The sequence below is a fragment of the Xiphophorus couchianus genome, chromosome 8 (genome assembly GCF_001444195.1).
Source record: "Xiphophorus couchianus chromosome 8, X_couchianus-1.0, whole genome shotgun sequence".
In the NCBI taxonomy this organism is placed as follows: domain Eukaryota; kingdom Metazoa; phylum Chordata; class Actinopteri; order Cyprinodontiformes; family Poeciliidae; genus Xiphophorus; species Xiphophorus couchianus.
In genome coordinates this window covers 1,240,364-1,252,782 of record NC_040235.1, presented here as the reverse complement: position 1 = coordinate 1,252,782, position 12,419 = coordinate 1,240,364, and the positions used below count along the sequence as shown (strand labels likewise).

At 30.0% G+C, this 12,419-nt stretch overlaps 1 protein-coding gene across 1 annotated transcript; it reads left to right on the top strand.

Moving 5' to 3' along the window:
* The first annotated feature begins 8,601 nt into the window (after nucleotides 1-8,601).
* On the top strand, nucleotides 8,602-12,419 carry LOC114150171 (lysozyme C). The gene is made up of 5 exons (XM_028026452.1): nucleotides 8,602-8,753; nucleotides 9,660-9,828; nucleotides 10,644-10,802; nucleotides 12,028-12,106; nucleotides 12,192-12,419. The coding sequence occupies exons 2-5, from the start codon at nucleotides 9,690-9,692 to the stop codon at nucleotides 12,271-12,273; spliced, it is 459 nt and encodes a 152-aa protein (XP_027882253.1). The 5' UTR covers nucleotides 8,602-8,753; nucleotides 9,660-9,689; the 3' UTR covers nucleotides 12,274-12,419.

Here is a 12,419-nt window from a genome sequence, read left to right as displayed (position 1 = left end):
ATGTATCTATCTATGTATCTATCTATCTATCTATCTATCTATCTATGTATCTATCTATCTATCTATGTATCTATCTATCTATCTATCTATGTATCTATCTATGTATCTATCTATCTATCTATCTATGTATCTATCTATGTATCTATCTATCTATCTATCTATCTATGTATCTATCTATCTATCTATGTATCTATCTATCTATCTATCTATGTATCTATCTATGTATCTATCTATCTATCTATCTATGTATCTATCTATGTATCTATCTATCTATCTATCTATCTATCTATCTATCTATTATCTATCTATGTATCTATCTATGTATCTATCTATCTATCTATGTATCTATCTATGTATCTATCTATCTATCTATCTATCTATCTATGTATCTATCTATCTATCTATCTATCTATGTATCTATCTATCTATCTATCTATCTATCTATCTATCTATCTATGTATCTATCTATCTATGTATCTATCTATGTATCTATCTATCTATCTATCTATCTATCTATCTATGTATCTATCTATCTATCTATCTATGTATCTATCTATGTATCTATCTATCTATCTATCTATCTATCTATCTATGTATCTATCTATCTATCTATCTATGTATCTATCTATCTATCTATCTATGTATCTATCTATGTATCTATCTATCTATCTATCTATCTATCTATCTATGTATCTATCTATCTATCTATCTATGTATCTATCTATCTATCTATCTATGTATCTATCTATGTATCTATCTATGTATCTATCTATCTATCTATCTATCTATCTATCTATCTATGTATCTATCTATCTATCTATCTATCTATCTATGTATCTATCTATGTATCTATCTATCTATCTATGTATCTATCTATCTATCTATCTATGTATCTATCTATGTATCTATCTATGTATCTATCTATCTATCTATCTATCTATCTATCTATCTATCTATCTATCTATCTATCTATGTATCTATCTATCTATCTATGTATCTATCTATGTATCTATCTATCTATCTATGTATCTATCTATATATCTATCTATCTATCTATCTGTATCTATCTATATCTATCTATGTATCTATCTATCTATCTATCTATCTATCTATCTATCATCTATCTATCTATGTATCTATCTATCTATCTATGTATCTATCTATGTATCTATCTATCTATCTATGTATCTATCTATCTATCTATCTATCTATCTATCTATGTATCTATCTATGTATCTATCTATCTATCTATGTATCTATCTATCTATCTATGTATCTATCTATGTATCTATCTATGTATCTATCTATCTATGTATCTATCTATGTATCTATTATGTATCTATCTACTATCTATGTATCTATCTATGTATCTATCTATGTATCTATCTATCTATGTATATCTATCTATCTATCTATGTATCTATCTATCTATATATATCTATCTATCTATGTATCTATCTATGTATCTATCTATGTATCTATCTATGTATCTATCTATCTATCTATGTATCTATCTATGTATCTATCTATGTATCTATCTATCTATCTATCTATCTATCTATCTATCTATCTATCTATCTATCTATCTATCTATGTATCTATCTATCTATCTATCTATCTATCTATCTATCTATGTATCTATCTATGTATCTATCTATGTATCTATCTATGTATCTATCTATCTATCTATCTATGTATCTATCTATGTATCTATCTATGTATCTATCTATGTATCTATCTATGTATCTATCTATCTATCTATCTATGTATCTATCTATGTATCTATCTATGTATCTATCTATGTATCTATCTATGTATCTATCTATGTATCTATCTATCTATCTATCTATGTATCTATCTATGTATCTATCTATCTATCTATGTATCTATCTATGTATCTATCTATGTATCTATCTATGTATCTATCTATCTATCTATCTATGTATCTATCTATGTATCTATCTATGTATCTATCTATGTATCTATCTATGTATCTATCTATCTATCTATGTATCTATCTATGTATCTATCTATGTATCTATCTATCTATCTATCTATCTATCTATCTATGTATCTATCTATACTATCTATCTATCTAGTATCTATCTATGTATCTATCTATGTATCTATCTATGTATCTATCTATGTATCTATATCTATCTATCTATCTATCTATGTATCTATCTATGTATCTATCTATCTATCTATCTATCTATGTATCTATCTATCTATCTATCTATCTATCTATGTATCTATCTATGTATCTATCTATGTATCTATCTATGTATCTATCTATGTATCTATCTATCTATCTATCTATGTATCTATCTATGTATCTATCTATGTATATATCTATGTATCTATCTATCTATCTATCTATGTATATATCTATGTATCTATCTATGTATCTATCTATGTAGCTATCTATCTATCTATCTATCTATCTATCTATGTATCTATCTATGTATCTATCTATCTATCTATCTATCTATGTATCTATCTATGTATCTATCTATGTATCTATCTATCTATCTATCTATCTATCTATGTATCTATCTATCTATCTATGTATCTATCTATCTATCTATCTATGTATCTATCTATGTATCTATCTATCTATCTATCTATGTATCTATCTATGTATCTATCTATCTATCTATCTATCTATGTATCTATCTATCTATCTATGTATCTATCTATCTATCTATCTATGTATCTATCTATGTATCTATCTATCTATCTATCTATGTATCTATCTATGTATCTATCTATCTATCTATCTATCTATCTATCTATCTATCTATCTATGTATCTATCTATGTATCTATCTATCTATCTATGTATCTATCTATGTATCTATCTATCTATCTATCTATCTATCTATGTATCTATCTATCTATCTATCTATCTATGTATCTATCTATCTATCTATCTATCTATCTATCTATCTATCTATCTATGTATCTATCTATCTATGTATCTATCTATGTATCTATCTATCTATCTATCTATCTATCTATCTATCTATGTATCTATCTATCTATCTATCTATGTATCTATCTATGTATCTATCTATCTATCTATCTATCTATCTATCTATGTATCTATCTATCTATCTATCTATGTATCTATCTATCTATCTATCTATGTATCTATCTATGTATCTATCTATCTATCTATCTATCTATCTATCTATGTATCTATCTATCTATCTATCTATGTATCTATCTATCTATCTATCTATGTATCTATCTATGTATCTATCTATGTATCTATCTATCTATCTATCTATCTATCTATCTATCTATGTATCTATCTATCTATCTATCTATCTATCTATCTATGTATCTATCTATGTATCTATCTATCTATCTATGTATCTATCTATCTATCTATCTATGTATCTATCTATGTATCTATCTATGTATCTATCTATCTATCTATCTATCTATCTATCTATCTATCTATCTATCTATGTATCTATCTATCTATCTATGTATCTATCTATGTATCTATCTATCTATCTATGTATCTATCTATCTATCTATCTATCTATCTATCTATGTATCTATCTATGTATCTATCTATGTATCTATCTATCTATCTATCTATCTATCTATCTATCTATCTATCTATCTATGTATCTATCTATCTATCTATGTATCTATCTATGTATCTATCTATCTATCTATGTATCTATCTATCTATCTATCTATCTATCTATCTATGTATCTATCTATGTATCTATCTATCTATCTATGTATCTATCTATCTATCTATGTATCTATCTATGTATCTATCTATGTATCTATCTATCTATGTATCTATCTATGTATCTATCTATGTATCTATCTATCTATCTATGTATCTATCTATGTATCTATCTATGTATCTATCTATCTATGTATCTATCTATCTATCTATCTATGTATCTATCTATCTATCTATCTATCTATCTATCTATGTATCTATCTATGTATCTATCTATGTATCTATCTATGTATCTATCTATCTATCTATGTATCTATCTATGTATCTATCTATGTATCTATCTATCTATCTATCTATCTATCTATGTATCTATCTATCTATCTATCTATCTATCTATCTATCTATCTATGTATCTATCTATCTATCTATCTATCTATCTATCTATGTATCTATCTATGTATCTATCTATGTATCTATCTATCTATCTATCTATGTATCTATCTATGTATCTATCTATGTATCTATCTATGTATCTATCTATGTATCTATCTATCTATCTATCTATGTATCTATCTATGTATCTATCTATGTATCTATCTATGTATCTATCTATGTATCTATCTATGTATCTATCTATGTATCTATCTATGTATCTATCTATGTATCTATCTATGTATCTATCTATCTATCTATCTATGTATCTATCTATGTATCTATCTATGTATCTATCTATGTATCTATCTATCTATCTATCTATGTATCTATCTATGTATCTATCTATGTATCTATCTATGTATCTATCTATCTATCTATCTATGTATCTATCTATGTATCTATCTATGTATCTATCTATGTATCTATCTATCTATCTATGTATCTATCTATGTATCTATCTATGTATCTATCTATCTATCTATATATCTATCTATGTATCTATCTATCTATCTATCTATCTATCTATCTATCTATCTATGTATCTATCTATCTATCTATCTATCTATCTATCTATGTATCTATCTATGTATCTATCTATGTATCTATCTATCTATCTATCTATGTATCTATCTATGTATCTATCTATGTATCTATCTATGTATCTATCTATCTATCTATCTATGTATCTATCTATGTATCTATCTATGTATCTATCTATGTATCTATCTATGTATCTATCTATCTATCTATCTATGTATCTATCTATGTATCTATCTATCTATCTATGTATCTATCTATGTATCTATCTATGTATCTATCTATCTATCTATCTATGTATCTATCTATGTATCTATCTATGTATCTATCTATGTATCTATCTATGTATCTATCTATGTATCTATCTATCTATCTATGTATCTATCTATGTATCTATCTATGTATCTATCTATCTATCTATCTATCTATCTATCTATCTATGTATCTATCTATGTATCTATCTATCTATCTATGTATCTATCTATGTATCTATCTATGTATCTATCTATGTATCTATCTATGTATCTATCTATCTATCTATCTATCTATCTATCTATCTATGTATCTATCTATGTATCTATCTATCTATCTATCTATCTATCTATGTATCTATCTATCTATCTATCTATCTATCTATGTATCTATCTATGTATCTATCTATGTATCTATCTATGTATCTATCTATGTATCTATCTATCTATCTATCTATGTATCTATCTATGTATCTATCTATGTATCTATCTATGTATCTATCTATCTATCTATCTATGTATCTATCTATGTATCTATCTATGTATCTATCTATGTAGCTATCTATCTATCTATCTATCTATCTATCTATGTATCTATCTATGTATCTATCTATCTATCTATCTATGTATCTATCTATGTATCTATCTATGTATCTATCTATCTATCTATCTATCTATCTATCTATGTATCTATCTATGTATCTATCTATGTATCTATCTATCTATCTATCTATGTATCTATCTATGTATCTATCTATGTATCTATCTATGTATCTATCTATCTATCTATCTATGTATCTATCTATGTATCTATCTATGTATCTATCTATGTATCTATCTATGTATCTATCTATCTATCTATCTATGTATCTATCTATGTATCTATCTATCTATGTATCTATCTATGTATCTATCTATCTATGTATCTATCTATCTATCATTATGTATCTATCTATGTATCTATCTATCTATCTATCTATCTATCTATCTATTATCTATCTAGTATCTATCTAGTATCTATCTATGATGCTATCTATCTATCTATCTATGTATCTATCTATGTATCTATCTATGTATCTATCTATGTATCTATCTATCTATCTATCATATCTATCTATGTATCTATCTATATCTATCTATCTATCTATCTATGTATCTATCTATGTATCTATCTATGTATCTATCTATGTATCTATCTATGTATCTATCTATGTATCTATCTATGTATCTATCTATGTATCTATCTATGTATCTATCTATGTATCTATCTATCTATCTATCATGTATCTATCTATGTATCTATCTATGTATCTATCTATCTATCTATCTATTCTATCTATCTATCTATCTATCTATGTATCTATCTATGTATCTATCTATCTATCTATCTATGTATCTATCTATGTATCTATCTATGTATCTATCTATGTATCTATCTATGTATCTATCTATCTATGTATCTATCTATGTATCTATCTATGTATCTATCTAGTATCTATCTATGTATCTATCTATGTATCTATCTATGTATCTATCTATTATCTATCTATGATCTATCTATGTATCTATCTATGTATCTATCTATGTATCTATCATGTATCTATCTATGTATCTATCTATCTATCTATCTATGTATCTATCTATGTATCTATCTATGTATCTATCTATCTATCTATCTATGTATCTATCTATGTATCTATCTATCTATGTATCTATCTATGTATCTATCTATGTATCTATCTATCTATGTATCTATCTATCTATCTATCTATCTATCTATGTATCTATCTATGTATCTATCTATGTATCTATCTATGTATCTATCTATGTATCTATCTATGTATCTATCTATCTATCTATCTATGTATCTATCTATCTATCTATCTATCTATGTATCTATCTATGTATCTATCTATGTATCTATCTATCTATGTATCTATCTATGTATCTATCTATGTATCTATCTATGTATCTATCTATCTATGTATCTATGTATCTATCTATCTATCTATCTATGTATCTATCTATGTATCTATCTATCTATCTATCTATCTATCTATCTATGTATCTATCTATGTATCTATCTATGTATCTATCTATGTATCTATCTATCTATGTATCTATCTATGTATCTATCTATCTATCATTGTATCTATTATCTATCTATCTATGTATCTATCTATGTATCTATCTATGTATCTATCTATGTATCTATCTATCTATCTATCTATGTATCTATCTATGTATTATCTATCATATGTATCTATATCTATGTATCTATCTATGTATCTATCTATGTATCTATCTATGTATCTATCTCTATCTATCTATCTATGTATCTATCTATGTATCTCTATCTATTATCTAGTATCTATCTATGTATCTATCTAGTATCTATCTATGTATCTATCTATGTATCTATCTATCTATGTATCTTTGTATCATCTATGTATCTATCTATGTATCTATCATCTATCTATCTATGTATCATCATGTATCTATCTATCTATCTATCTATTATGTATCTATCTATGTATCTATCTATGATATCTATGATCTATCTATCTATCTTATAGTATCTTATATCTATCTATCTAGTATCTGTATCTATCTATGTATCTATCTATGTATCTATCTATGTATCTATCTATGTATCTATTCTATCTATTATCTATGTATTATCTAGTATCTATCTATCTATTATGTATTCTATCTATGTATCTATCTATGTAATCTATGTATCTATTATCTATGTATCTATGTATCTATCTATATCTATCTATGTATTATCTATGTATCTATCTTAGTATCTATCTATCTATCTTTAGTATCTATCTATGTATCTATCTATGTATCTATCTATGTATCTATCTATGTATCTATCTATGTATCTATCTATGTATCTATCTATGTATCTATCTATCTATGTATCTCGGACTGAAGCTCCATCACTGTGAACTTTGGTGCCTTCAGGAACTTTTTTAATGACTAAAATCGAATGTAATCCTGATTTATCCGTTAATTTGTCCCTAATGGAGCAGAAATTTTCTCTCAGACTCTTTAGGAGACGATCAGCCGAACTTGTTGGGAAAAACTCCATCAATGTGAAGTTTGCTGCTCTGATCAGTGCAGTGGAGCTTCCTGTGGCAGCTGCTGCTAGTTGTTTTCTGACCTTTGACCTCACACCCAGTGTGTCTCCAGTGTAGAATGTCGCCGAGGCGACCGGGAGAGGGCGGTTTGATTCCAGATGCACCGTCATCGGTGGAGATGGTGCTGGACGGAGGGAACCGAGCGTTCCTGTTCATCAGCAGGAAACAAGGACAGTTTGGAACCTGAGACCCGTCCAGGTGACCCCGCCTCTCACCTGGACGTTCGCTGGAGAGGCACCAGCACCTCCTGACCCCACTGGGTCAAAGGTGTTAGAAAATAGATGGATGGATGGATGGATGGATGGACGGGTGACGACCCGACCCAGAGTAACTCCGGAGGCTCCAGCTCCTGGTTCCTCGGTTGGTTTGTGGATCTTTTCTTTCTAACAAACAAAGTTTTATGAATCTGACAGAAATGATTTTCTCACATTATGACAGAAACCAGCAGCAGCTGTTTGCTCCAGATAACATCAATATCAGAGCTGCTGCTCTGCTGGCAGACACGTCTGTCAGCTGTTTCTGTTTCCTTTCCGGTGGGCGTGGCTTGTCCCGTGTGACGTCATTTCCTCCCTCCGGGACGTTTTTAGTTTGTATTGAGAGGTTTTAGTTCCACTGAGTGAAGCTGGTGGCTGCAGCTGGATCTCCGTCCTTCTTTAGATTTCCTCCACAGGTAAATTACAGATGTATTTAAAATACTAATTTTAAATGTAAAAATTATATTTAAATAAACTTTTTGAAGGTGGAAACAAAACTCTCAGGTGAACCTGGGAGATTTTCACTGAGGTTTGCTTTAAATAACTTTAAATACATAAACGTCTGAAAGTGTTTTTGGTCTCAAAGTGTTTTGAACAAAATCCCAGTTTCTGCCAGACTGGTTTAACTGGATCAGCTGGGGCAGCCTGGCAGGGCCGCTGCAGCTTCTGCTAGAAAAAAGAAGTGAACTGAAAAAAAGAAAACTAATTTTTTACAAAGATATTAGGACATTTCTGAGAAAACCTACTAGAAAACACATTTACTAAAATTTACTAGATTAATCTCTGAAATCTTATACAAAATCGTGGAAATTTCTGAGTTTGAAAAGTCAGAAATGTTCTAGGAAAAAAATAAACATTTTTAGGTGAAAAATCTCAGAATTATTTTAGGAAAAAATATAGAAATGTTTTAGTTTGAAAAGTTAAAAAAAACGCAGAAATATTTAGATGAATCTAAAAACAAATTTATAGAACAACTTGGAAACATTCAGGCCTTAAATTGTGACTTTTCAAGCTTCATTTTAGTGATTTTTATAGAAAATCAAGGAAGAGAAAGAATCATTATGGAGGGAGAGCTGCGTCTATTCTATTCTGCTCTATTCTATTCTAGTCTGTTCTATTATGTTCTGTTCTATGACGGCGGTTTCCTCTTACAGGAAGTAATCCGCTGTGAAACCAGAACCTTAAACACAAAGCAGAAGTTCTTCGTAACCAAACCGGACTTTAAGGAAATTGTCTGATTTTCTGTTGCTTCTTGTTGGTCATATTGAAAGTTGCCCGCTGTTCAGTCGCGGCAACCGCAGAGTTTCCTTCTGTTTCTGCAGCAACCAGTCGAGTTGAGCCCAGACGAGGCGATGAAGGTTCTGGTGGTTCTGGCGGTTCTGCTGCTGGCGGCGGTTCTGGTGGACGGCAGAGTGTTTGAGCGGTGCCAGTGGGCCCGAACCATGAAGAGCTACGGGATGGACGGGTACTGGGGCATCAGCCTGGCCAACTGTAAGTCGGCCGGAAACAGATTATTACCATTTCCTGTTGTCGGTATTATCAACAAAATTTACATTTTGACAAACAAAACGGTTTTCTGGTTTCAAACCGGTTCAGGAAACCGGATCATTTGTGATCATTTTATAATTAAATACTTTAAAATAAACTAATCAGACTGAAACATTTTTAAAATCTAATATTTACCTATAATTATATGGAGGTTTATGATCTATTTAGAGGAGAAAATAAGAAATAATGGCAGTAAATTAAATTACTGCTGCCACAGTTATTGGCACAATTAGAAGTATTATAAACATTTAGCTAAATATTTACATTCAGGCTAAATACTTAGCTCACCAACTATAGCTATATTTAGTTTATTTAGATCTGATCAAAAATATTTAGCTCGAATATTTAGTTAAACTAAATATTTAGCTTTAATCTAAATATTTAGTTTAAGGCTAAAATATTTAGTTTGCAAGCTAAGTATTTATACTAAATATTTAGCCCAGTGGATAGAGATAAATATTTAACCTTAAACTAAATATTTAGCTCACAGATAAATATTTCCTTAGTAAAATTGAAACTGTGGAATTTATAAACGAATGAATAACAGAGGAAATGTGACATTGACCCTTTAATGACTAAACAATCCAAATTATTGCTGTTAACTTTACAAATGGCCGCTTCCCATACAGAGGCTTTGTGGACAACATTAGCATGACGCCAGAGGATGACAGGCTGGGATCTCTGACTGTCGGATGCTTCGGTTACTGCCTGCTGACCCTCTGCTGGCCGTTTAAACATGAAACTGGTTTTGTCTTCAGGGATGTGTCTGACTTACTCTGAGTCGAGCTACAACACTATGGCGGTCAACCACAACCGGGACAAATCCACCGACTACGGCATCTTCCAGATCAACAGCCGCTGGTGGTGCAACGACACCCGGATCAGAACCGCCAACGGATGTCACATCATGTGTGAACGTAGGTCAAGAACCTCCAGCTTTTAAATCAACACAATGAAGCAAAATATGTGGAAAATACTGAAACATGGCCACACATTCATCCATATGAGCTAGACCAGCAGGCTAATGTGTAGCTTAGCTTAGCTTATATGTAGCCGCTAACTGAATAGTTAGGAGTTAGCTAACCCTGAAGCGCTAGTCATGAAACACTAGCTCTGCTAACATGCTATACCAACATGGTATTTAGCAGAAGCTAACGCTAAAGTGCTATATTAACACAGTATTTATGGGAAGCTAACCAAAGCGCTAACTTCAGTTGATATTCTGTCTGCTCTTGAAAAACGACAAACACCAATTTAATGCCAACATCATTTCTATGTTCCATAAAGTCCTTGATATTCTATTTATGCTTCTATTTTGTTCTCTACTGTCTGTGTTTTGTTTTGTTCCTGTTTCTGGTTTTAAATAAAGTTACTGGGAAAAAAAGAGAGACTGTGAGGACAGGAAACGTAACCACTGCGAATACACACTTCAAAATAAGAGCATGAATACAAACTACTGGAATAAATCTTAAATTCTTACAGATGTTAAACTTTATTCAACTGAAAGTTTACAAAACAGCTAACTAAATTAGCTCTTGATAATTTATTCAGAAAAATTAATTTAGGGGAAGCTAAGAGCGCTAAATGTTAATAAAGTTAGCATTAGCGCTAATGTAAAAATAAACTAGCAGCAACTGGCTGCACCTTGGTTGAATGAGGTCAGAGATTTCGATATTTATCCAATCACCATTTTGTTAAATATTTTCATTTATTTGTCATTTTGTAGGAATCAGTTTTCACTTTTTTTTGTGCAATTTTCTTTGTCAAAAAGCCATTTTTTAAAAACTCATAATTAATTTGTAAAAGCAATGCAGAGGCTAAAACATCCAAGTGGTTGAAGACTTTTAAAGGCGTCTGGTGTTAAAGGCCATGAAATCATTTTCCATCGACCTGAATACAGAATTATTCATCATATTTAATCCATTTAAATCGATTTCTCTTTGTTCTGTTAGCTGAGATCCAGTTTAACCAAAATAAATCAAAACTAATTATATCTGACTGAATTTAAGATGAAATTTATTTACTAAAGTAAGTTTTGTTATTAAATAAAAAGTTCTTAAATCCTCTGGTAGGATTTTTAATGTTTTCTTTCTGTATCGGAGTAAACGAAGTGTTTTTAAACTTCTGTGTTTTCTGTCCCAGAGCTGCTGAGTGACAATGTGGACGTGGCCATCAGCTGTGCGAAGCGTGTGGTCAGGGATCCCCAGGGCATCGCCGCCTGGTGAGATCATGTGACCAGCCTGGGCTGATCTGCTGCGTTTAGATCGCTCTGTATGCTGATGACGTTTTCCTCTGTGTGGCTGCAGGGTGGGCTGGAGGACGCACTGCAAAAACCAGGACGTGAGTAAATATTTGGACGGATGCGGCCTGGATTCCTCATTTCTTTAAACCAGGAAGAAGAAACTCTGATCAAAATCAAAACTTCATGGAAGCTGATTAAATCTGTTCAGAATGAAATGATACAATCAGAAGATGTGGAAAAGTTCTGCTCTCTATATTCACTGTTCAAATTAAAACGTTGATTTTTAACCTGA

Bases quoted from the DNA above. Each gene is read 5' to 3' on its own strand.
- LOC114150171 (XM_028026452.1), top strand. From the start codon at position 9,690: ATGAAGGTTCTGGTGGTTCTGGCGGTTCTGCTGCTGGCGGCGGTTCTG. The intron at 10,803-12,027 runs GTAGGTCAAGAA...TTTCTGTCCCAG, and splicing joins ATGTCACATCATGTGTGAAC to AGCTGCTGAGTGACAATGTG. The intron at 12,107-12,191 runs GTGAGATCATGT...GTGTGGCTGCAG, and splicing joins CCCCAGGGCATCGCCGCCTG to GGTGGGCTGGAGGACGCACT.